Source organism: Poecilia reticulata, linkage group LG10 (assembly GCF_000633615.1).
Source record: "Poecilia reticulata strain Guanapo linkage group LG10, Guppy_female_1.0+MT, whole genome shotgun sequence".
NCBI lineage: Eukaryota > Metazoa > Chordata > Actinopteri > Cyprinodontiformes > Poeciliidae > Poecilia > Poecilia reticulata.
The window spans coordinates 26052661-26075651 of record NC_024340.1 but is presented as its reverse complement, the minus strand read 5'-3'; the positions used below and the strand labels follow the sequence as shown (position 1 = coordinate 26075651).

The following is a 22991-nucleotide window of genomic DNA, read 5'->3' as shown; positions in this document are numbered from 1 at the left end:
TCTGAGCCTCTATTGCTCTGGTGTTTAGGGCCTGTTCCTGGGCGGCCAGGATGAGAGCCTCTGTGCTGTCCTTGAGTCCAGCCATATATATATATATATATACTGAACCTAACAATTTAGATTCAGTATTGTCTAAAATCTGAATTTAACCTGAGACTTTTGTGCATATTTAAATAAGATTTGATTAGTATGACGTAAAGCTGATGTCCCCATGATAAAACCTGGACTACTAAAGACACCCTGCAAGTTGGATGAGTCACAGCATCAATCATGATCACATTTCAAGCTCTCAGTGGTGACTACATCATGACAAAGCTGCTGCTGCAAATGTAGTCAAAATCTGAAGGCCACCACAAACCTCATTCCTTTGTCAAAAAGAGCAGCTACAGAAGAAAAAATGTACACAATGGTGAATTAAATTACTAAATGAAGTCAATAATTTAACATAACATGTTAGCATGACCCTACTGCCACTATGCTTGACACTTGGTGTAATATTCATTGGTCTGAGAAATCCATCTTGATCCCAAATATTCTTGTCACTGTGGCCAAACAGCTGAATCTCACCTGACCATGAAAATATTCTAACATGTCTTGTTATCAATTCATTTCCACATTTTTGCTCAAGTCTATCCATTGAAATAATTAATATCATTATTATTAACTACCAATCAATTATTTTAGCTGCAGTATATAAGGAATCACTGCTTTCCTGCACATAAACTGCGATAATGTGAAACCAGAGTATTCTGCCTTCAAGGTAACCATGAACCTCATGCTGGTATTAATAATGGTGACTTTGTGGCTATATATACTTTTTTCATCTTACCAGTTAAAGAGCAGAAGAGAGCTGTGACCTTCACATAATCATCAGCATCCTCCACAGTAACTCATTGTGGCTATTGTCCAGCTCATCATGAGCCTAGCCCAGCTTTGGGGTCTGACGTGGCTCTCAGTAGAGAGGTGGATAAGGAGTCAGTGAGCTCATATCAGATTAACATGACCTGAAAAGTATGTCTCATTGTCATGTAGCAGCGTTATAAAACAGCATCTACATCTACATCCAAGACTCTGCTGCTTCAGATGTCAATTAAGGATGAAGGGAAATTGGCGATGAAGGGGGTGCTTCTGTGATTCCTCTACACATGACAGGTAAATTCAGTGTATACAAGCTCGGGCTCAGTCGCTGACAAGTATCTGGCATACCAAATGAACTAGAAGAGGGTGAAAATAGTACATGCGTTCATCACATCTACAGCTGTGTTTGTGGTTAACAGCTGTGGGCATGTTTGTTGATCTGAGCACGTTAGGCCCAATGAAATGCAACTCATATGGGCCATTTGTGAACCGAGTGAATTGATGACATGATGTTAAAGCAGAGGTATATAACACGGAGGTATGCGAGCAATAAAGCAGTTTGACACCGGGGACCGCTGGTATTCGCAGCTTTGACACAAGAAAGCACCAAAATAACCTCTACCTGAATTAATCAAATGTTTAACCGGACACACAGTCGGTGGGGCCTAAACCACCAGCCTGCCTCCATTCTATGGGCAGCAATGCGGTAGTCGGGCCGCCGGGGCTGAGCTGGAAGCCCTGACAGTCCGAGAGGGACGACGACAGGAGGCGGTAGCTGCAGCAGTCAAACCTACCTTCTCCTTTCGCCGCTCCCAGGAAGCTCCCATGCATCCAAAACGTGAGTCAAACTCTTCCCCACTCTTTTAAGAACGACGGTGAAGTGGGGGGAAAAGTTTAAAACAACCAGAGTCGTGACTCTCACCACTGACAAGCAGACAGACAGACCTCTGGTCCGAGCTAACTCCAGCGGCAGCGCAGCGCGGAGAAGCCGAAACAAGAAGAGACAGAGCAGCGAGGAAAGAGGGTGACGTCATTCCGCACAGTTTACGTTCACAAAAAAAAGGGAAAATAGTAACTTCGTTGAGAAAGTTTAGCATTTTTATCAGAAATATGAAAAGGTACAGATTAAACCCTAGTTTTTAATCTCTACACGTTTTGGATCTGTTCTATAGTAGACTTGTACTTTGGTTTTCTCAGACTTAGCCGTCAGCTTCTGGCACTGGATTCAAAGTAAAGAAAGATGCCGTATCTACTGAATTATGCTCTCGTAATAACATCTGACAGAACTTCCCATTAAGAATTCTGTGTAAACCTTTTTGACTGTTATATATCATTATGGTATAATTCTCTTTAATCTAAATTTCCCAGTTGGGGTGTATTTTTTGATCAACTTGTGTGTAAAAAATATTTTGTAATGTAGCAAATAATGCAATTTTAGCATACTCATAATTTCATACACTAGCACAGGCTACTTATCAGACAATTTTAATATGGATTAATAAGGAAATCCTTTAGGCATTTAAATGAATCGAAAACTGGTTAGGGATAAGAAAAAGCATAAAATAAGAATATCTCAGTAGTACACAAGACGCAATGTACTCGTCATTATTCCACCTTTGTCTTTTCACTCTGTTTAACCATAAAACCAAATTAATACAATTACATTTTTATACGATTTGATCAACACTAAAAATTTGAATAAATTGAAATGTATACTTAAAAAAAAAAAAAACATAATCCAGTAACACGTACAGTCTACATGCTTCTTGATGATATAATATTAATTTAAATTGGTTTCCATCTTAGAAAAGTTACGTTTTCAATAGGTTTCCTGAAGATTAATGTTAGTCTGCTTTATCCTCCCAAAACCAGTCATAATATGTGTTTGGTAGCATTGTCTTGTTGGCACACCGACCAAATAATTTTCAAGTTGTAAACATTCTGCTTCTGATTTCAGAAGATTTTGAATTTAGACGCCCTCCTCCATTTTTATCATTCCATCAACTGCAATGCAATAGCATCTCTGGCAGCAAAACAGACCCTCAGCATGATGCTACCAATGTCGTGCTCGACAGATGGTGCAGACACTGTTCTTGCCGTTTAGGCCAAATAGCAAAGTTTTTTATCTCGCTTGATGTGACATTTGACTTCTCCATGCGGAAAGTCTGCAAATTCAGTGGCTCTTAAATATGTGGATTTTTAGTTTCTTATTTTGTTGGTTAACACTCACAGTCATTATTAGTATAAAACCTCAGTGTAGATGGTGACACTGGAGTTCCAGCAACTTTCTGTATATCAAATTTCTTTTTTGTGAATCAACAAATCAGGCTAACATTTAGCCTCTTAAAAGCCTCAAAAATACCAAAAACATTTCAGATAAATCAATTAAAACACACACAATGAATTGTCCAATGAAGAGTGATCCATACAAGAAAGAAAATAAAAAGAAAAGACAACTGAACAGCTTAAAAGTAATATACTTCATTAATTTATTGATTGGTAGTGCTTATTTAACATTATAAAACATACAATATAAAATACAATCATAAAGATGTCAATCAAGTTATCTGCTTAGCCCCTATAAAAACAAAATTAAAAAAAATTCTGTTATATACAGAATATCATTGCCATAGGACCCATACAAATAGTTGTCAAAAGTAATAAAATTATTTGTAATAATTAGTTATTTTACTGCAGCGTTGCAGTCCTTTTTGTGCTTTCACATATTCCCCATGGCAAAACGAAGTCGAAGTATAGAAACCTTAAAACAAGACCTGGATGAACACCTATGAACTGGCCTCAAAACAAAAATATTTAAATTAAAAATATAATAATATAAAAAAATAAGATTACAGTTCACTCGTTCTCCAGGCCCAGTAATTTGATGATTTTACAATAAAATTTAGAAAATGACACTATAATAACTAAATTTTTTAATTTTACAACGACATACAACACAGGGGGAGAATTAATGACCTTGTCATAATGTACATTCAAAATCCGAGTTTGCGGTCCATATTGCACAACTGTAAACACTTCAGTGTACCATTTCCGTTCCTTACGGTTATTCATACGACAGGTTTTTGGCTCAACTAACAATAAAGAGGCACAGAAGGTTTCTTTGGCTGTCAGGGTCTTTGAGAATGCTTTATGGATTGTCCCGTAAAGCCATGGTCACATTTCCGATTTTTCTGTGTCCTTTTTCTTTGTAGTACCGTTTTAAACCCTTCTTTGCTTTGCAGCTTTCTCTTTAACTCACAGTATAATCCAAACACACTATGGTCCCCGTTCTTCACCCCAACCCTGTTCCACACACACCCGATGTTTGATTGCACAATTGCTCTGTAAATCACCCAAGGCCACCTGTCTCCTCTGCTGAGCTTTGTAGACTGTAATTATTCCACAGTCACAGACTTGGCCAAGTTTCTGGGATAGTCAACCTGGAAAAAGAGAGTGTGAGAGAGAGCAGTTGAGCAAATTACATAAGATCAATCACTGCGGGTGTACAGCAAAATCACCAAATCTGGACACTGTATGACATAAGGTGAGTTGTACAAGAAAGTCAAGTTCCCATGAATTCAGACATAAATCTTAACCTAGAGAAATGTACGCAGTAACTAAGAAAAAGTTCCTTCTCTTTTACAGTGGAAGGAAACACTGCCATTATCCAAAGCTGGTTTGTTGCCACACACCAAAAAACAAAGTATCTGGGAAAAGAAGCTTCCTTCCTTCACCTCAAAGAAAATGCATAAATTCACAACCAGATTCAGGTCTGAACTTTGACATCCCTAAGCATAATGCTGCTGCCATTCTGATGTCCTGTGTGTCTTTTTTTTTTTTTTGTACCTCTGTATTAAATCCCACGGACCTCTGTATTTTCCATACAGGAGTCAGAATATTTGAATCTGGCTCAAAATATCTCACAAAATGTCAGACGCATGTCCAAAGTTCTTGCGCGTAAGAAAATCAGCTACTTACATCATATCCTCGCAGGACAGCTAGGTGGAAGGACATCAGCTGTAGGGGGATGACACTGAGGATGCCCTGCAGACAATCCACAGTCTGTGGCAGCTCGATGGTCCTGTATGCATTTTTCATCAGCTCTGAATCGTCTTGACAACACAGAAGAATGGGTCGGCCCTGTTGGAGAGAGAAATCAAGTTGTGCAGCGTGAGGGTTACGTTTTACCACCTTGAGGGCTTCCTCTAGCAAAATGTGTGTGTATTTATTGATTTTTTAAATATATTCTATTCCGGGCTTACCGATCTGGCAGTGACCTGTTGCAAAGCATTCTGACACTTGGTGTAGCAGCCGTCACGCATGATGACCATGATGACTGGCATGTCTTTGTCGATGAGTGCCAAAGGACCGTGCTTCAGTTCTCCGGCCAGGATGCCCTCTGAGTGCATGTATGTGATCTCCTTGATTTTCTACAATACAATAAGGACAACAAAACTTATTGAGATTATGTTAAATATGTGATCATAAATTAATTCATGTAATCTTTTTTTTTACTCTTTAGCCTTCCTTAATATAAAGTGCATAAAAAGTGCACATATATATAGCATATATAATATTTATGTAGTAGCAGGGAGAAATTAGTTATTCAGAGGCTACAGTACTGTGAAATCCTTAACTCACCAGCGCCCCCTCAAGGCAAGTGGCGTAGTTGTACCCTCGTCCCATAACCAAAAGTGACCTTTGCTGATACAGCTCGTTGGATATGGTCTTAATCTTCTCATCCAGTGACAAAACCTTTTTTATCAGCTCTGTGAGAATGTATAGAAGTGAGTCATGGCCACATTGACGTATTACGGATTAAAGATCTACCTTTTCACACAGCTATCGCATCACACTATTTCTCTAACATGATCTAGAATCTTCATACATATTTCAAGAGTTATTTCTGCTTTGGTTTTTAGATCCGGCTACTGGTAATACTAACCTGGTAGCATCTTGAGGCCGTTAATGATGTCCAGTCTTCTCTTCTGCAGCGACAGCCTGTCTTCACTCATCATCAGGCCAAACATGATGAGGGACACAAACTGACTGGTGTAGGCCTGAAAGGGAAGCACACACTCAACACCTGAGTAAAGACCATCTGGTTCAGTAAAAGCAAACACAGTGTCAAATTGCACAACTCTGTGTCCATATTCCTCGACCTACTCTTTTCCTACTTGCCATTTAATTAAAACAGTTGGTTTGTGCATAAGTGAAAATAATTTGATTCATTGAAGGTTCTTCATGGTAAGAAAAAAAAAATCTATATGTGGAAATAGAGCTTTTTCTCTGAAAGGAAAATGTTTCTTTTAGTTCTGAGCTGTGCTTCCTAAGTATGACTTTTGCTAAAAGGAGGATTCCTAATTGATATTCTTTCAGTCTAGTTGTTTGTTTGTTTGTATGTTACTTCATCCAGGAAGTAACATACAAATATGCAATGAAAAGTCCATGATGAGCTCTGATTCAAATAGAAGAAAACCTTCACAATAGTGCAGTGATTTGAAAAAGTTGTTAATTAAAGACTGATTATGCTGAGGAGAGTGTACCTTGGTACTTGCCACTCCTATTTCCGGTCCTGCATTGATGTGGACCCCACAGTCAGTCTCTCTGCAGATGGAGCTCCCCACAGTGTTGGTGATACCCACAGTAAGAGCTCCTCGATCCTTGCAATATCGCAGGGCCATCAGGGTGTCCGCTGTCTCCCCTGAAGGGGCAGCAAGAGTGAAACATTATAATGTGTAATTATAGAACATTAAGGTCAAGCTTAAAGCAGAACTTGGCATGAAGTTGCTTCACATGAGAGGCGAGAAGTTATTTTAAGATATTTTTAGGATCTGGGCTTTAGTGACAGAAAGGAAAATGAAAAGAAAAAGAAACCACGAGCATCTGATGGAGGTTATTTTACCTGACTGACTGATGAAGAAGCAAACGTCGTCTCTGAAGACTGGGGTGTTGCGGTCCAGGAAGTCGCTGGCCAGCTCCACCATGACGGGCAGTTCTGTCAGTTCCTCCAGGAGCTGTCTGGTCTGAGCAGAAGAAAAAGAAAAACAGACACTTTATTAGCACAGACATTGGTATTTTCGAGTTTTGACCATGAAATGTCATGAGATCTTCTAAAAGCATACATGACAATCGACTAGCTGCACTTACAGCAACGGCAGCGTGGAAACTAGTGCCACAGCCAATCATGATTAGCCGTCTGCAGCGTTTGATCTCCTTCAGGTGGTCCTTCAGGCCTCCAAGAACCACTTGGGAGATAAAGGAAAAGACAGTTTCATTTATTGGAACAGTTTATCTCGACAGCTGTTTTATATGTGAAACACTGGAAGTTTTAAAGAAATAATCTACCAAATTCCTAATAATTTTAAATAGGATTTCTGCTACTAAGAAAGTATGCAATGATATTAAAAAAACGGGACTTAAAAAAAAAATGTGGTCACCTGTATTAGTGTCAAAACAAATCCGGCCTCTCATGGTGTTAACTACTGATTCCGGCTGCTCGAAGATCTCCTTCTGCATAAAAGCTTCAAAGTTTCCTGCAGAGATTAAGAAGACATAAGAACAATACACAATGACGGTGAAATTTTTCTCCTTAAAAAAAGATTAAAAATACACTTTATTCCTAAAAGTATGGAGACACCACTCCAATCTTTAAACTGAAGCAACTTGTCATGCTTCTGCAAATATTTGGGATAGAGTGCATCGCTCTCAAGAGCTCATTAAGTTCCAGCATGGTGCCGTGCATTTGTGTAATTTCCTCCGCAATTAACATTTCTTGGTCACTAGTTGGTGTTGTCGTAACAAAGTAGATTACGAACAGCAGCAACTCAAACCGCCAGTGGTTAAGCCATGTAAGATCAGAGTGAAGATGGGGCAAGTTGAGGCATCGTCTGTCTACAGTCGACTGCAAACATTACGACGGCTTCAGACTAGCTCAAGAATAACAAGAGCGCAGAATAGGTTAGCTGCTGCATCCTGACATCACCAGGTGTAATGCAAAGTGTCGGAGATTAGTTCTTTGGATTGGAGAATCATGCAACTGTGGGAAATTGTTTTGGGATCTTGCTTTCTCTGTCCACAAAGCAAGATTCTTTTATGGATATTCTCAAAAGTTCTGAGTGTAAAGCCTACCATTTCAAAACATTTGGCAATAATGTGCAGACAACATTAACTGAAAAATGACTATAAGCATAACGTTTCCCCTATTCGGCCAGCAGAGGGCGAGCAAGTATGACTCTATTACATTGATCTGACCCAATATCATAGTGAAAACAGCCCCATAAAGGCATTTATCTAAGTGTTACCCTCTTAGTGGCGTTTTAGTCAGTTCAATTGAAACAAAGGCAATCTGACACAGTAGAAACAGTTTTCCAACCTTTCATGATCTGCTGCATCTCCATCTGCAGTGTCTGAATCGCTCTCACTGGATCGTCACCGGCCTGCCGGTTAATCCTGTGGATGGAGAGTTCACCTCCTTTGACAGCTGCAATGTCATCATCCTCCATGTACAGGACCTTGTTAGTGTGCTCGATGATGGCGCTGTGGACGCAGAAACACAGGAAGGAACCAAATGAATACTGCAGCAAGCAACAGGAATGTGTGCTAAGCAGACGTGGAGACAGATGAGATGAGAAGGCGTAATGGCTGTGAAAAGCTGAATGACATAGCGTCATGCTTGATTCACAAGACAAATTCTTCCCCACCTAGCGTCAGAGGCAAAGTAGTATTCCACGGCCCTGCCGTCTTCGTTTGAGTTGATGGCGTTGGACGAGTCCGTGCGATTATGGCTGTTCTTCTCCTGGACGTCTTCCTTGATGTGACCTACAGAGGTTTAAGTCAAGAGTTAGTGGGTTAAATCAGATCTTTAGGAGGTAAGAAATATTTGACTAAGTTTCCGGTTTCACTGTAATTGTACATTTACAAAAACAAAATATCATCGGAAATCCTTGTAGGCCAGGGGTGGGCAACTCCAGGCCTCAAGGGCCGGACTCCTGCAACTTTTAGATGTGTCTCTACTTCAACACACCTGAGTCAAATAATGAGGTCGTTAGCAGGACTCTGGAGAACCTGATTGCACTTAGGAGGTGATTCAGCTGTTGGATTCAAGTGTGTTGGACCAGGGAGACATCTAAGAGTTGCAGGACACCAGACCTTGAGGACCAGGATTGCCCACCCTTGTTGTAGGCGGAACACAATCACGAGACTGTAGATAAAACATGCAGCAGTTTTCCAAGACAAGAGGCTGCTTCATCTGCTCAAAAACTGACACTAATACATTTAAGTGCAACAAACTATTATGTGCTATGACATGTTCAGAACTGCTTTGTATATTATTGTTTATTTTCAAATTGAAAGCAACCTTTAGAGAAGTGGTGAATCTCAGAGAGTGAGCAAGGAGTTTCATACTTAGAAAAAAAAAACAGTTGAAGAGCAGAGATGTTTTGGTAAGCACTATAGATCTTCAGTCTAAGATTTAAACTCATCTGCCCTTTCAGTTTAAGTAGGCAGGTGTCAGAAACTAGAATCATAATGAGTTTAACTATGTCACCGCAACAGAATCCTTATTAATGACCTAATTAACTAAAGTCTCACTGTGTCCCACAGTAAAATGTCAGTTTCTCACAGAAAGCTTTCTTCTATTGTGCCATCTTTACTCATACTTTCCTTCTTCAGTTAATCAATTTATTAATTGATCAATTTTAAAACAATTCAACAACTGTTATCTTCCATTACATTTACAAAACACCTGACCAGAATTTTCTGTGTCATTTGAACAAAAATAATTGTGCCGCTTTGGTCTTTGCATCTCTTTAATATAGATCGTTAATAACCCCATGTTTTGCTGATAAGATAGTGAAAAATAATTTATTAGCACAAGAGAAATAAAGCAAACAACAAATAAAGTAGGCAAGTTGCTTACACTGCCCACATTTACAGAGCATGAATGGGTTTGGAGTAGACATGTGCCAATTATCAAGTTATCAAGGTGTAATAAAGATTTTAAAGTTACAGTTGCTAAAGGAAACACCTGATTAGGTGGAGTTTTTCTCTGATTGGGTAGAGTAAACATTAGAGCAGCATTGGCCGTCCACAACCTGTTGTATCACACTGCCTATTCAGCTGACCGATAAAAAGCTCCCACACCTTAATGCTTGCAAGACTAGCAGTGATAATGGGGAAACTAAAGGAATGCTGACTGGACTTCTTATGACAGTAAAATTGTATTAAACTAGAGATAGGGACATACAAACAGCAGCTGGCGACCCGTAGCAGACAGGCCAATAAATTAGCTAATATTAGTTTAGTGTACCTGTCCTTCAAATAGAGCAGAACACCAAGACGGTGTAACGTTCTGCAAAAATAATCATGTTTGCTTAAAATTATTCAATTGTTTGTTTTATATTTTTACTTGGGTTTATTAATCAAAATAACCAAACTAGAGGTACTATATTTAATATTTCAATATGTTACGTTTTATTACATCTAACGCAATTTTGTTACTTTTCAGTTGTGAATAAAAAACATTTAGATCAATAAATTTGTTAAAGAGTTTATTTAAATTTGGCATTTTTATTCAGGGTTATCTTACAGTGAGAGATCACAGTGTACCATTTTTAAGCAAAGTAATGAATGAAGTGCAGAAAAAAAACTCTTAAAAAACTAGTAAAACGTGCAGAGGTGTTCAACAGTAACTCTTTAAAAAAAACATCTTTCAAGGAAAGTCCTTTGAAAAAAGTGATTGTGCAATCATTATTATTGAGCTAAAACATCTCATGTTACTCCAACACAATGCCTTTTGGCAGACATTGTGGGCTTGTTTCTGTTGGCAGCAGCAGACAAAACTCAGAGAAGCGAGTTGAAACTTTAACCCACAGGAAAAGAGACCTTTATCCAGAAACATAAGGAAATATTTTTCGTGCGTGAAGTCCACTGGTGCTGGTTTCATATTTGGCGTTTGAGTTCCAATCAAAACTCTGAGTAAAGATTTGTTTTACTTAATTTCTATACAGTATGCATTTGATGAGAAAGTGTGTTAATTTAGTTTCTTATTGATGTGTTGATCTTTCTTGAGTGAACTATCTCTCCAACCTGAAAGAATTAGCGAGAAAGCTTCAGGCCAAAATGCATTAAATATATTAATGACTGACTCTATTATATTCCCATATCCTTCATATGAGCAGCTAAGAGAAAAATGACAAATATTTGCTGCTTATTCCTGTTTGAATTTGCTAAATCTATTGTTAGTCTGTATATTATGCTTAGGATTGAGAGAACAGTAGCCCAGAAACCTGTGTACAATATTTGTTTATCCTTTGTATTCCTTACATATAACTTATACATGTTATTGTATTCATGCTTCTTTTTTTTTTTTGCAGACCTATGAAAACACAACAAAACCGCAATCACTTCATAACATTAGTTTGTGTAATGATCCTGTGTATTTATTCACAAGTATCTCTGCAGTTGTGCAGCAACAAGCTTGGGTTACTGCAGGACAAACTGATTGCTTCTCCTTTGCTACAATTTCTCTACAGTTTTGCTATTTCAACTTTTAACTTTATGTTCTCTCTCTGTTTTGTACTCTGCATAGCAGCTTTCTGGTCTGGTGCTCTGTTTAGCTGTGACTTGGAGGAGGTATTCAGCTAAACTTCTGCTGTCAGCATCTGTAAATAAGTTCTCCTTATATACACTTTCTTTCAGTGTTTAGTCCCATTTCTCTCCTGTCGTGACAAAAGTAACTTTATGTGCTCTCTTTGATCCTATAGCCTTTAAAACTGCTGAGCTTATCTGTTAGGATCTGTTTATCTCCCAGATGACGTGACTAAGGAAGCTACTCCGACTATTTACTTACTTTTCTCTACCGTAGAAAGTACTCCTTGCTCAGTGCCTCAGTTTCTTTTTGTGTGTTTGCTCTGTATTCTCAAAACCTCAGTCCAGAGGTCAGCAACCTGAGCCACAGACGGCTCGTTAGCCTTCCCAAAGTGGCTCTTCATAACCCAGGATAATAAACAATGTTTGGATTGCTTAGATAAAATAGATGCTGGTTTAAGATTCTGCTCCATTTCATTTTGTGTCTCATTCAAATTAATATTGTGTAGCTTTCATTTTTATAACCTATATAAGGAAAGGATTCAGTTAAAAAATGTACCTATTTCTTATTTAGTCTAATAAAGAAAATGAATTTATTTTAATTTCACAATAAAAACAAATTTGTGTATGGTGTGTAACTTTAAATCTGTTAATATTTTTTTCATTAGTTAAGAAGGTTTTGTGGCTCTAGACATATTTTAAATTGTTGCTCAAGCACAAAAAAGCTCTTTGTGCGTATAACTTATAAAATGTTTTCGAAAGAAAAGCTTCATCATACAATAAAATATAATAGACAAACAATGAAGACTGTTCCTATAGAAAATACATTTAAAAATGAGAATATCTGCTCTCCACTCTTACATTTTGTTTTAAATCAGCAACTTTTCATAAGTTGTGCAACTGATGAAAGCTGAATAATAAAACTGTAACAGATGGAGGATATTTTTAAATACAACCCATTTGAACAACTGTGATCAGGTGATGTGCTGCTGCTGCAGTGAATTTAAGATGTGGTAAAAGTGGATGACAGCAGGACAAAAGGAGCAGAGCTTACCACTGTTGTACTGCACATGGATTTGCTCGGTTGGCAGCTCGTGCTCGCTTCGCACACCGATGAGCAGCGGACTTCCTCTCCTGCCGAGATGAGAACAAAGCGGGTAGAGCGGAAGAGATGGAGTCGGAAAGAAGGAACGGTAGAGGGACAATGATTAGGTTTTATAAACACAAAGCAATGTCAGATACAATAGCGTGCTCTCCTTTACAACCTGATACCTGATCCTGTTGTGTCATTGTAAGTTAAAATTAAGTTCCCCCCCCACCCATCTTCAATTCTGTTTGTTTACTTCCTCATCATGTCAATTGTACCAAATCTAATACACTTACTGTATTAACTAAAGTATTGCAGATATCCAAGGTGTGTCTGCATCATTTTAGGATGTAAAGGTGTATCAAAAGTTCACAAAATACAGCTTACATAGACCTTAATGACACTGAGGCCCATCTTGGTTTTGATCCCTCTTGGAGAAGACATTTGTTTTAGTAAACGACTCAGATAAATCTGGGTTCAAATGAAAATACTGAGAGAGTTATCTTCTGCAAGTATGATATTAATGGATCACAACCTTAAAACAGAGCCTCACCTCAAAAATCCTCAACTATCCATTTAATGTAAGTTTGACACCACCTGTCAAGAAACAGCAACCTCTCCTTACTTTTTGTTTTTCTATTGTACAGCTCAGTCTTTTCTTTCTGCGTTGCTTTTCTCCTGGGCCTCACTGACGCAGGCCCTTTGATTGTTCTAGAGGGTGTGGGGTTTGACAAAGGAGGCTTGCAAACAGACACGTGGTCAGTTTCCAAATGTGTTCCAGGCTGGAAAACTACACACACAGTTGTCATAGTGTCCACACATGGTTTTCTTATTAATTAGAAATGTCTCAGTGGGTGAGAAAAAGAAATATGTTCAAACACTTTGAATGGACGACTAACAGTGAAAATAGGTCAAAGAAGGAATAGTAGAAATTAAGACAGCCGTTTTCTTGCTGGGTGGCTGATCTTTGATACCACAAGAAGGGCGGAGGTCGTTACATCAGATAATAGGCCCTTCGCTCCACCTTCACCAACTATGATGAACATTTAAAACATGAAGCTGGTGTGTGCTGCCATAGACTTTGCAAGCTAAAATAATTGGTCTAATTGCTTGATTTAAGCTCACGTTAATAAACAGAAAATCCAAGCCTCTGGTTTTACCAGCAGGTGAGCCAGCAAGTTTTGCTAGGTGAAGTGTTTGCATAAAGCACAAGTTACACCCAACCTATCTCCGTTTACCAGCCCTGCTCTGTTAACTCTTTCCTGCTAGCTTCCTCCTGATCTGTGACAGCTCATTGACCTGGCATAACGTCAAAAAAAGTTGATAAGTAATTAACCTGGTGATTTTTGTCCCCTCCGAGTTTCCTAGAGCTGACACAGGAAACTCTGTAGTCTTTCTGTAAATGAGTCAGAAAGGGAGGCGTTGCCCTCAAAGATCGGGAAGAGGCCCAGCAGGGAACAGCAGTCTGAATTGAACCTCAGATCTTAATACGCAGAACATACTAACTCACACCACTGGACGAGAAGCAGCTCACATGGCCACAGCTGCCCGTTACTGGAAGCAAAAAGGGATTCCAGAGTAATGCCATAATTAATAAGCGGGGGCTTCGTCTCCTAATCAGTTTACATATTGCTTCATTTTGTTAATAACAGCAACGACTCATCATCTGGCTGGACGGATGACACGTGAAGCCGAATCTCAGCGTTGCCTTGTGGACACGTCAGTGAGTTCTGACTAACCTGGTGGACACAGCCTCTCCGGGGTAATGACGACTTTTGAACACGAGAGCGAAGGCTCCCTCCTATAACACACAGGGACATTGTGTTAACTGAATGAACATCGGAAAATAAGCAAATCTCGCAGTTGCATATTAGAAGAAGGGAAGAGAAGCAGGTGTCACTGTCCGATAATTCAGAAAAAAAAGTGAAACCTTTTCATTTTTAAAATATTTGCTAAATTTGAACTGGAGTGCAAAAAGATCACAAGTAGGAATCTTAAAGGTTCTGTTTTTGAACCACATGTAGTCATTATCTAAGTTGTAATCCTCGCCCAGTGAGTACTGCTGCATGTGTAGACATCTTTAAACTAATTATAAACAATAATGTATTTCTGTGACATGCAGAAATTGTCGATTTGTATGTGAAGCACTTAACAAAATGACTAAAACTTCCTTGTGGATGAATGGGAAAAAAAGTTGTTTTGCCTCAAACACCTTTAAAATACACAAAATCTTTTTTTTTTTCCCCCCACTCTGTGGGGTTTAAAAGATGCGGGGGGTGACTTAGGGAGGCCTGGGAGTATTTAGGTACTAGAGGGAAAGTCTAAAAGCAATAGGAGCTGTATTGTATAACATCAGCTATGTTTCGAAAGCGCTGGCCGCACAGCTGCTCGCGGTGCTTACTGGAAACAGAGCTGGCTGAGTGTGGGACTGTGGTGGGGAGGAGAGGGGGTATGAGTGAATGTAACAGGAAGCAAAAGGAGGGTGTCACTAGTGTAAGGTTGGACTATCTGGTTTCCATTACTTCCAGTCCAAAAATGCACGTTTTACTTGAACCTCACTGCAGACTGCATGAAGCTTTAAAACATTACTCACACAATGGAAAAAGTAAAACAGTATGCTTCATCTAAAAAAAAAAAACAAACAAACATCTGATTCCATGAGTAATGCTGTTGGAACCGCTTCCATGGAGACAGTTTTTCACAACGTTTTGTTTCACTCAGCGTTAAAAGTATTTTTGCTCATATAAATATGTGTCACTGAGGGAAGAAGTTTACGAAACCGAGCAAGTTTCCTTCACCTCAGCTGAGGAGTGGAAGGTTCTTGCATTAATAACTAAAACTTTCTGACTTTCACCAGAAGAGCAGGACATAACCGACTGTATACGTGTTGGTGTGAAGTTAGATTGAGGTTTTACTGTGTGAGAAGCTCACCAGTTGCTGGATGACTCTCTCCACCAGCGTGGAAAACGTGACGCTGTCATTTTCTCGATTGTCGTACAAGTATTTGATCAGTTTTGCAATGACCTCTGTATCTGTCTCTGACTCAAACTCGTATCCTTTGGTGATCTGAGGGAAAGAAGGAAAATGGTGTAACACATGAAAATGGCCTCAGAGAATGTAAGGATTTAACTGATGGTTTTTTTTCATGATAATTAAACAACACTGTATTAATCAGTCCGGAGTCTTCTATGAAATAAGTTTTTAACAAAATATGCTACCAACATGTAAGATTTTGCTGCCCTTTTTAACCTCTTGAACTTTTTTCACAATGTGTCAATCTTTTTTATTGTGCGTAAATGTACAGGTGGTGGATGTTTTCCACCGCGTGTTGTGTTTTGCGGGTCAGACAGAAAGTCACATTTCGGTCTCATCTGACCAGAACACTTTCCTCCATGTGTTCGCTGTGGCCTCTCATATTCTGGGGCAAACTGAAAATGGGATTTCTTGTTGCTTTTGGTTTTGACTAACTTGTCTGATCAACAGATTCTGCCAAATGAGTTATAGATCTCTGCAAGTTCTCCAGAGTACCACATGCTCCATTAGATGTTTAAAGCTTTAAATTTTGTTTCATACCCTAACTCTGCTTTAAATTTCTCTACAACTTTGTTAACTAATGTTCTCTGACAAGCTTTTCAGACCTTTGCAGAACAGCTGTAAAGCTGCAAAGATCAAGTTAGTTATAGGTGGGCTTTATTTAGGTGATCTTTAAAGAATATTTATTTTTGTATTGGGTTATTTTTAGAAAGAAAATGGGAGAATATTTATACACATCACACTTAAATATTTAGAAGAATGTGAAATTTATTTTCCACCTTACAATTACGCGCAAAACTTTGTGCTCTATTACCACACAAAACTGCATAAAATGCATCAAGTTTGTGGTTTTAACATGATACAATGCAAAACAATTCAATGGGTGAAAGTATTTTTAGAAGACACTGTAGCCTACAGGTCAAAGGAATGATGAAACATGTTAAACTGCTTGTGCATGAAAAATAATGTGATCTGTTTGGTATGTAATATGCCAGTATAACTGAAAAAAACAAGATTAAGAGGTTTGTATATTTATAGTTCTACTTTCTTCTCCCATTTGTAGGTTTTTTTATTCATCATAGTTGCTACATTGTTACTTCTTCAACGCTGAAAACTCCGTGCTTGACTTTGTTTTTTAAAACAATATGATACAAATAATATAATTTTTCGTCTTCAGATTTCATTCAAGAGATCATCATGAAAAGTTTTCCTTTGCAACCATACGGCCTCCAGTAATAATATAAACTTTGTAGTGGAGGGCAGGTTTAATTGTCGCACTAACCTGTTTCTTCAGAAAGAAATTCACGGCAACTCACCAGGTACTTCTTCAGATCTTTGTAGTTGGTTATAATCCCATTATGGATGACGACAAACTCTAAAAAAGGAAACCAGACGTAAGTTCTTTTTAAGGCTTTTTATGTTTTTCTTTTTTTTTTGTTTGTTTTTCTTTTTTTTTGTTTAAGGAATTCAAGACACTAAAACTAGAGTTCAACATAAAGCCACACCTTCTTGGAAAAACAAGTTTGGTGTGTGGTGAAGCAAGTCTGGCTGGCTATTTAAAGAACAATTTTGGTTAAGCACTTGCACAAAGCAACAATTTGCAATGCTCTGACAAAGTATTACTACATCGTAAAGATAAAGAAGGATAACTTTCAGGATTAGAGTCTGTTTGCAAAATTAATGTGATTTTAGAGTGGAATCGTTTTGTTTCATTTCAGACTCATGAGGAAAAGCTGAGGGGCATACCTGACACACCTTCAGAAACCAACAAGACAAATGGGTGTGCCTTTCGCTGCACTGTGTTCTTTCAAATAGGATCATTTTAAAAGCAGTTCTACAAGATTCTTAATGACATTTTAAACGAGACAAGCAGGAAGTCACTATTAAGGAAGGTGGTGGAGAAATTCAGTCCTTTCATGTGATTGATGATCAGGTCAGGAAAGCACTTATTACCATTGTTTTTGTCAGATCGCTGGGGGTGACTGTTGACGGCACTCGGCTCTCCGTGCGTAGCCCAGCGAGTGTGAGCCAGGCCAAAGTGTGTGTGCAGAGACTCGTTGATGTCCACCCGGTCTTTTTCTGAACAGCAAAGAATAACATGGGAGAATAACGCTACACGTCTAACAAATTCAGAAAGTTGGTTTGTGTTATTTATTACTGAAAATGACCTATGATTAAAGGGCTTTATGAAACTGTCAAGAAGTTAAATCAACCGTATGCGAACTCACGGTAGATCTCCTCCTCCAGAGCCTTGACCTTCCCCTTCTTCTTGATTAAGCAGATACTGTTGTTGTTGTTGAGGTCAGTGGTTGTCTTGGTGGGGCCGTCTACGGCAACACCTGCGAACAGAAAACCAGAAACGTCAAACTCAGGTCACTGGAATGTGAGTTATGAACGCTTCAGCGCAATTGTTGCTCCCGTGATGAATGACAACTCCAACTGGTTTTTAACAAACCCACATTCCCCAGACATGTCTTACTCACAGCGGGCAGAAAATATGTAAACAGTGTGATAAGGCTCGGGGCGCAGCCAGATTTGGCTTGTGGATGTGAAGTAGATGCAGTTAAAGTATCTTGTGATACGGTTTAGTTAATGTTTCGAATGAGGAGTCTGTCTATCTACAAGCGTGTCTATGCTATAGCAGCTCATCCTGTTCAAATAGGATGGACAAACACAAGGTGCAGTACACATGGGCGGGTCTTTCTGGAGCTTATTAAGCATTCAGATAAAAAAAAACATCTGTCAGTTACACTTTTTATTCAATTGTAATTTTAACCATATAACCTAACTCCAGGATGATTTAAAAATGCTCTCTCTCAGACTACGAAGGATCTAAAACATTTAATCTTCCAAACAAAACTAAATGAGTAACAACTGAAGTGCAGACGCTTTATCTTTTAAAACCTAGATGAAAAGATTTGCCGATTTTTGGAATCAGTTTTTTTAATAGACTCAACCTGATAAGACAGTTTTTACACAACATCAGTTGTGAGGTCCGTTTTCCCATCAGGTTTTTAAACCGATGGGGGTGTTTATGATCAAATCCTTGCAGCAATAGTCTGCTTCCTGTAGAGTTGGAAGACCATTACTTTTTTTCCCCAATTTTATGAACCTGCAGTTAGGGTCTGTGACGTTATTATCATTAATAGTTTCCCTCAATGATGTCATAAGTTTAGAGAAAAGCGAAAGGCTGAGAGCTATTCAGAAGGTTTCAGGTTATTTCAATGACACAATGCTGAATTTCTCTGCTTTATTCGTCAAAGTGACATTGGCTGAGGCTGGCTCCTGTGACAATCAGCCTTATAAGCTGCAACTTGTTAGTGAGCCAAGAGTGGAGTACATTTTTGAAGCGTGTAACATGCTGTCACTTGTGCAACGTCATCAAAGATCAGACGTTCCTCTGCTCCTCCAGGTGTTGGAAAATTAGCCTGGTGGATTGATCGAGCCGACAATCTCTTTAGCAAAGCAGCTGTTCACTTCCCCAAACTTACTATGTTTACAATGTGAGGTTTAGATGTTCACGGTATGCTGATACAGATTTGCATCCTGTAGATATGAACGTTTTCTGTTTTAGTCGTTTTAAAACATCTAGACTCAGGTGGAACACGTATGCCTTGTGGTCTGTTAGCCTTCCACCAATGTAGGGATTTATTTGTATTTTTACAAATAAATAATGGGGGGCAATAATGGGGGGCATCTTCCTATAATTGACAACAACTTCAAAGAATCCGAATCATCTCTTTAACGACCGAATTTGAGTAAGTATGTCCAAAGCTGTTTTCCTTAAAGGTTTGCATATTATTCATTCTGCGTGCGTGTTTCTGTGTGAGTGCAGGTACTGTGCTACTGTCTCACCTGCTGAATCGTACCCTCTGTACTCCAGCCTCAGCAGACCCTTCACCAGCGTCTCAAATATCTCCTTTCGGGTGCGTGGCACTTGGTAGTTCAGGTAAGCAAAAATCCCTGTTAATAAGAAAGAGAAGCAGAAATATAACTCAAGTCTCGGTTGCAGAGCACAGTGCTCCTCTTTTATTCAAACTCAGGCTTGGCACTATAATTTTTGCTTAATGACGTTTTGAACACAGTGACTATAAATAAGACTATAAATAATGCAATAAAGTCACACAAGCAGACCTTTATTTCTAGATTTGCAACCTTCTTTCATCAAATATATGACCACTTGTCCCGTCCCAATCTCTACACACATTTTTCTTGCTGATGTTGGAAGTAAAGCACCACACAATCTGTGAGCGTTTGTCAATAGGCGTGTGTATTTTCCTCCAAATTTGTTTGCGTGGGGGGAGGGGTTTGTTAAAAACGTTTTGTGAGTACACAGCCAACCCATTGACGGGACGCACACTGCGCGCAGTGTTGGAGCAGACAGGTAGAGGCAGGGTGAGGTTAAACATCGCTGATCCTGCCTTCTTCTTTTTCTTCACATTAACGAGGCGAGGCTGGCGGACGGTTAAAGATTTACTTTCAGTTGTAAAAAAAAAAATGTTAACAGCAGACAGAGGTGCAGCGCGCACTGTGCAGCATGCGTGTATTTGCCAGTCAATGGAGAAAAGTTAACGTCGGGCTTCTAAGTCATCTCCAAACAGGATCGATCAACTGCAGCTTCCTTGTCCTTGAGTCAAACGACGATACTGACACGTAGCAGCTGTGCGTAAAAAAAAATCCTTATACGCATCAAGATCCACAGCGAAAATGTCGGAAATCGCAGACATTTAAAACTCAAGTTTTCATCCTTAGAATTACATCCGAATCTGAACACCGATACGAGTTTATCGGCTTGTCGTGTGTTGCTTTCTTCACAAACTGTGCGCAATAGCTTTTTTTAAAAATTATTTTTCTTTTAATTCAAAAACAAGAATGATAATTCACGGGTATTAAGAAGAAGACTTACCACACATGATTCAAGTTTCCTCTTCACCGCTCGACTCTTTCTGAAACAGAACAGATTTGTAGTTTCCCAGCTGAAATGATGCTTCTATCTCACCTCGGTGAAGTCTCGGATGTAGCGCACGCTCCCCCAGGGCTTTTCTATTTAAACGCAGCTTCCTTCGCAGCGCAGCAGCCCCGCCTCCTCTGACGTCTCTTACCACCGTGTCCTGTTCTGGCCATCCTGCGTCTGACGCTCAGGTGTTCACCTCACCTGTATGTGATGATTAACCGCTGTTAACTTTCCTGTTTCCCTCCCTGCAGTTGATCTCAATCTCGTGTTCTCAACACAATTGTAAGGAATTTATTAGATATGGGTTCGACCGGTTTTTGATTGGTGTTTTTGTCGCGCAAGCTTGATTGGAAGGGAGTGGAATATTCCTTAGCTTCCATTTCGTCTATTGTTTTACTTACATCCTGGTTCTTGCTGTTCTCCAAGTATTAATATTTAGTTAAAGTTTAACACAATATGTTGTTTTTTTTTCTTGGGTTTTCCCTGTATGTCTTTTCCCCACGCTGCTGTTCATCTTCCTTTTTTCCTCCGCAAAAAAAAAAAAAAACAATACATTTTCCTTATTTGCTGAGTAGGTGTGGAGAAAATTAGTAGTTTCCCTTTTTTACAAAAGCTTCTCTATAGATTTCATGAGCTTGAGGCAGAGTACACCATGTTGCCATCACAGGACAAACCGCCATGCACCTCAGGGCAATTAATCACTTAACATAAAAGCCTTTGTACTGTAGGAGGAAACCTTTTTGCATGGGGAGAAAATCCAAATTTTATGCAGAAAGAAGAGCTTGTGGCTGCAACTCAACAGTGCCAACTGCTGCACCACTGTCCAGCCCAAAAACAAGCCTGAACATTTGCTGTATGAATCTGAAATTGCGTTGCTAATCGCTTTTCAGTGATACAGCTTGAACTGGTAAAGATCTAAACCAGGCTGTCATTAAAAAACAAAAAAATAAATAAAAACAAACAAAAAACGTCAAATGGCTCTAATTTTGTGTGCCCGTCTCATAGCTGCTCTGACAATTAACAATTTTAAGAAATATTCTGTTTTCTATTCATAGTCTACTGCTCAGAGAATCGTCATACATGTCCAGTTAATAAAAATCTGTCAGTAAGAGGTCACTCAGAGTTTGTTTTAAATTGAAATTTCACAGCACAATTGTGCAGTAACCGATGGTAAACAGATGTAAAAAATCATTTTAATTTAAGATAGAAATTTTATATTTAAATGGACAAAAAATATTTTACTTATTGGTGCAAAATGGCGGGGCTGCACAGTGGAGCAGCTGGTAGAGCTGTTGCCTTGCAGCAAGAAGGTTCTGGGTTCAGTTCCCGGCCCGGTCTTTCTGCATGGAGTTTACATGTTCTCCCTGTGCATGCGTGGGTTTTCACCGGGTACTCCAGTTTCCTCCCACAGCCCAAAAATGCCCCTAGGTGTGAGTGTGTGTGTGTGTGTGTGCATGGTTGTTTGTCCTGTGTGTCTCTGTGTTGCCCTGCGACAGACTGGCAACCTGTCCAGGGTGACCCCGCCTCTCGCCCAGAACGTTAGCTGGAGATGGGCACCAGCACCCCTCCCGACCCCACCAAAGGACAAGGGTGTAAAGAAAATGGATGGATGGGTGCAAAATGGCAGTAGGAGGATATATTTTGATAACATATGATATGGTTTTGGGTTTTTTAAGACCCACCTTTACTCTCATCTCTTTGCTTTGTATAAAAGTTAACAACTCTGGTTATTATTTTCATTCCTTTGTAATGAATCAAGTGCAGCAATAGAGATAAAAAAAACAAAAAAAACAATCTTAAGGAGAAAATTATTGGAAATAAATAGGTAAACAATAAGGACAAATCTATTTAATATGTTTCCATCAATCATTGCAGTGTTTCTTATTTATTTTCTGCAGAATTAACTAATAAATTGACTATGTGCTAATTTGTTTGTACGTGACTCACTTTACAGTGACTGTCCAACCTTTCTTACCTGCCTGCAAAAATAGAATCACAGAGAAATATTAGTCATTGGCAAACTATTAGACAATACTTGAGAAATAATTCATCTAGATTCGTGAGCTAAGTGTTCACAGTAATAGAGAAAAGGCAGAAAAGGTGGGTAATTTCTTAAGAAACTTCAGATTATTTTGTGTTTCTATGAGTCAACCATTGTTCATCTTAATTTTCTTTCTTTTTTTTCTAAGTTTTTACTCCTCTGAAGAACTGCATGGGTACTTTTTTTTGGAACAGCAAGGAAGTTGTGGTGGATCATTTAGATGGCCTATTTCTTTCAGGGTGCTGTCAGCTGTTATGCAGGAACTGCAGGAACTGCATATTTTCTATTTTTCATGCAGTCATTCCCACAACATCTTTAATGAGATAATAATTAGTTGACATAATTGCTCCCTTTAATTAAGCAAACATAAAACCAACCATTCTACACCAACTCATGTTTTATGCCAAGCCCATGTTGCATTAACACAT

General features: G+C 39.0%; 2 protein-coding genes across 3 annotated transcripts in view; both read right to left on the bottom strand.

The window, feature by feature from the left end:
• Positions 1–1881, bottom strand: part of mapk9 (mitogen-activated protein kinase 9) — a 21867-nt gene extending 19986 nt beyond the window's left edge. The window contains exon 1 of one of the 2 annotated variants that reach the window (XM_008420132.2): positions 1653–1881. The gene's annotated coding sequence lies outside the window, so the exon portion shown is untranslated. The remainder of the gene's footprint in view (positions 1–1652) is intronic. The other variant, XM_008420133.2, reaches the window with a different exon arrangement.
• Positions 1882–3323: 1442 nt separating this feature from the next.
• Positions 3324–20603, bottom strand: gfpt2 (glutamine-fructose-6-phosphate transaminase 2). Its single transcript, XM_008420134.2, has 19 exons — positions 20475–20603; positions 19424–19531; positions 17797–17907; positions 17522–17647; positions 16885–16943; positions 15467–15601; positions 14275–14336; positions 12503–12582; positions 8562–8679; positions 8234–8397; positions 7299–7394; positions 7009–7106; positions 6764–6884; positions 6405–6562; positions 5804–5918; positions 5500–5627; positions 5121–5288; positions 4837–4998; positions 3324–4298 (listed from the first exon to the last, which is right to left on the bottom strand). The coding sequence occupies exons 1-19, from the start codon at positions 20479–20481 to the stop codon at positions 4254–4256; spliced, it is 2061 nt and encodes a 686-aa protein (XP_008418356.1). The 5' UTR covers positions 20482–20603; the 3' UTR covers positions 3324–4253.
• Positions 20604–22991: the final 2388 nt, after the last annotated feature.

Bases quoted from the DNA above. Each gene is read 5' to 3' on its own strand.
- gfpt2 (XM_008420134.2), bottom strand. The intron at 7,395-8,233 runs GTTGGAAAACTG...TAATCTCTGCAG, and splicing joins GATGCAGCAGATCATGAAAG to GAAACTTTGAAGCTTTTATG. The intron at 6,885-7,008 runs GTAAGTGCAGCT...TCTTCTGCTCAG, and splicing joins GTTTCCACGCTGCCGTTGCT to ACCAGACAGCTCCTGGAGGA.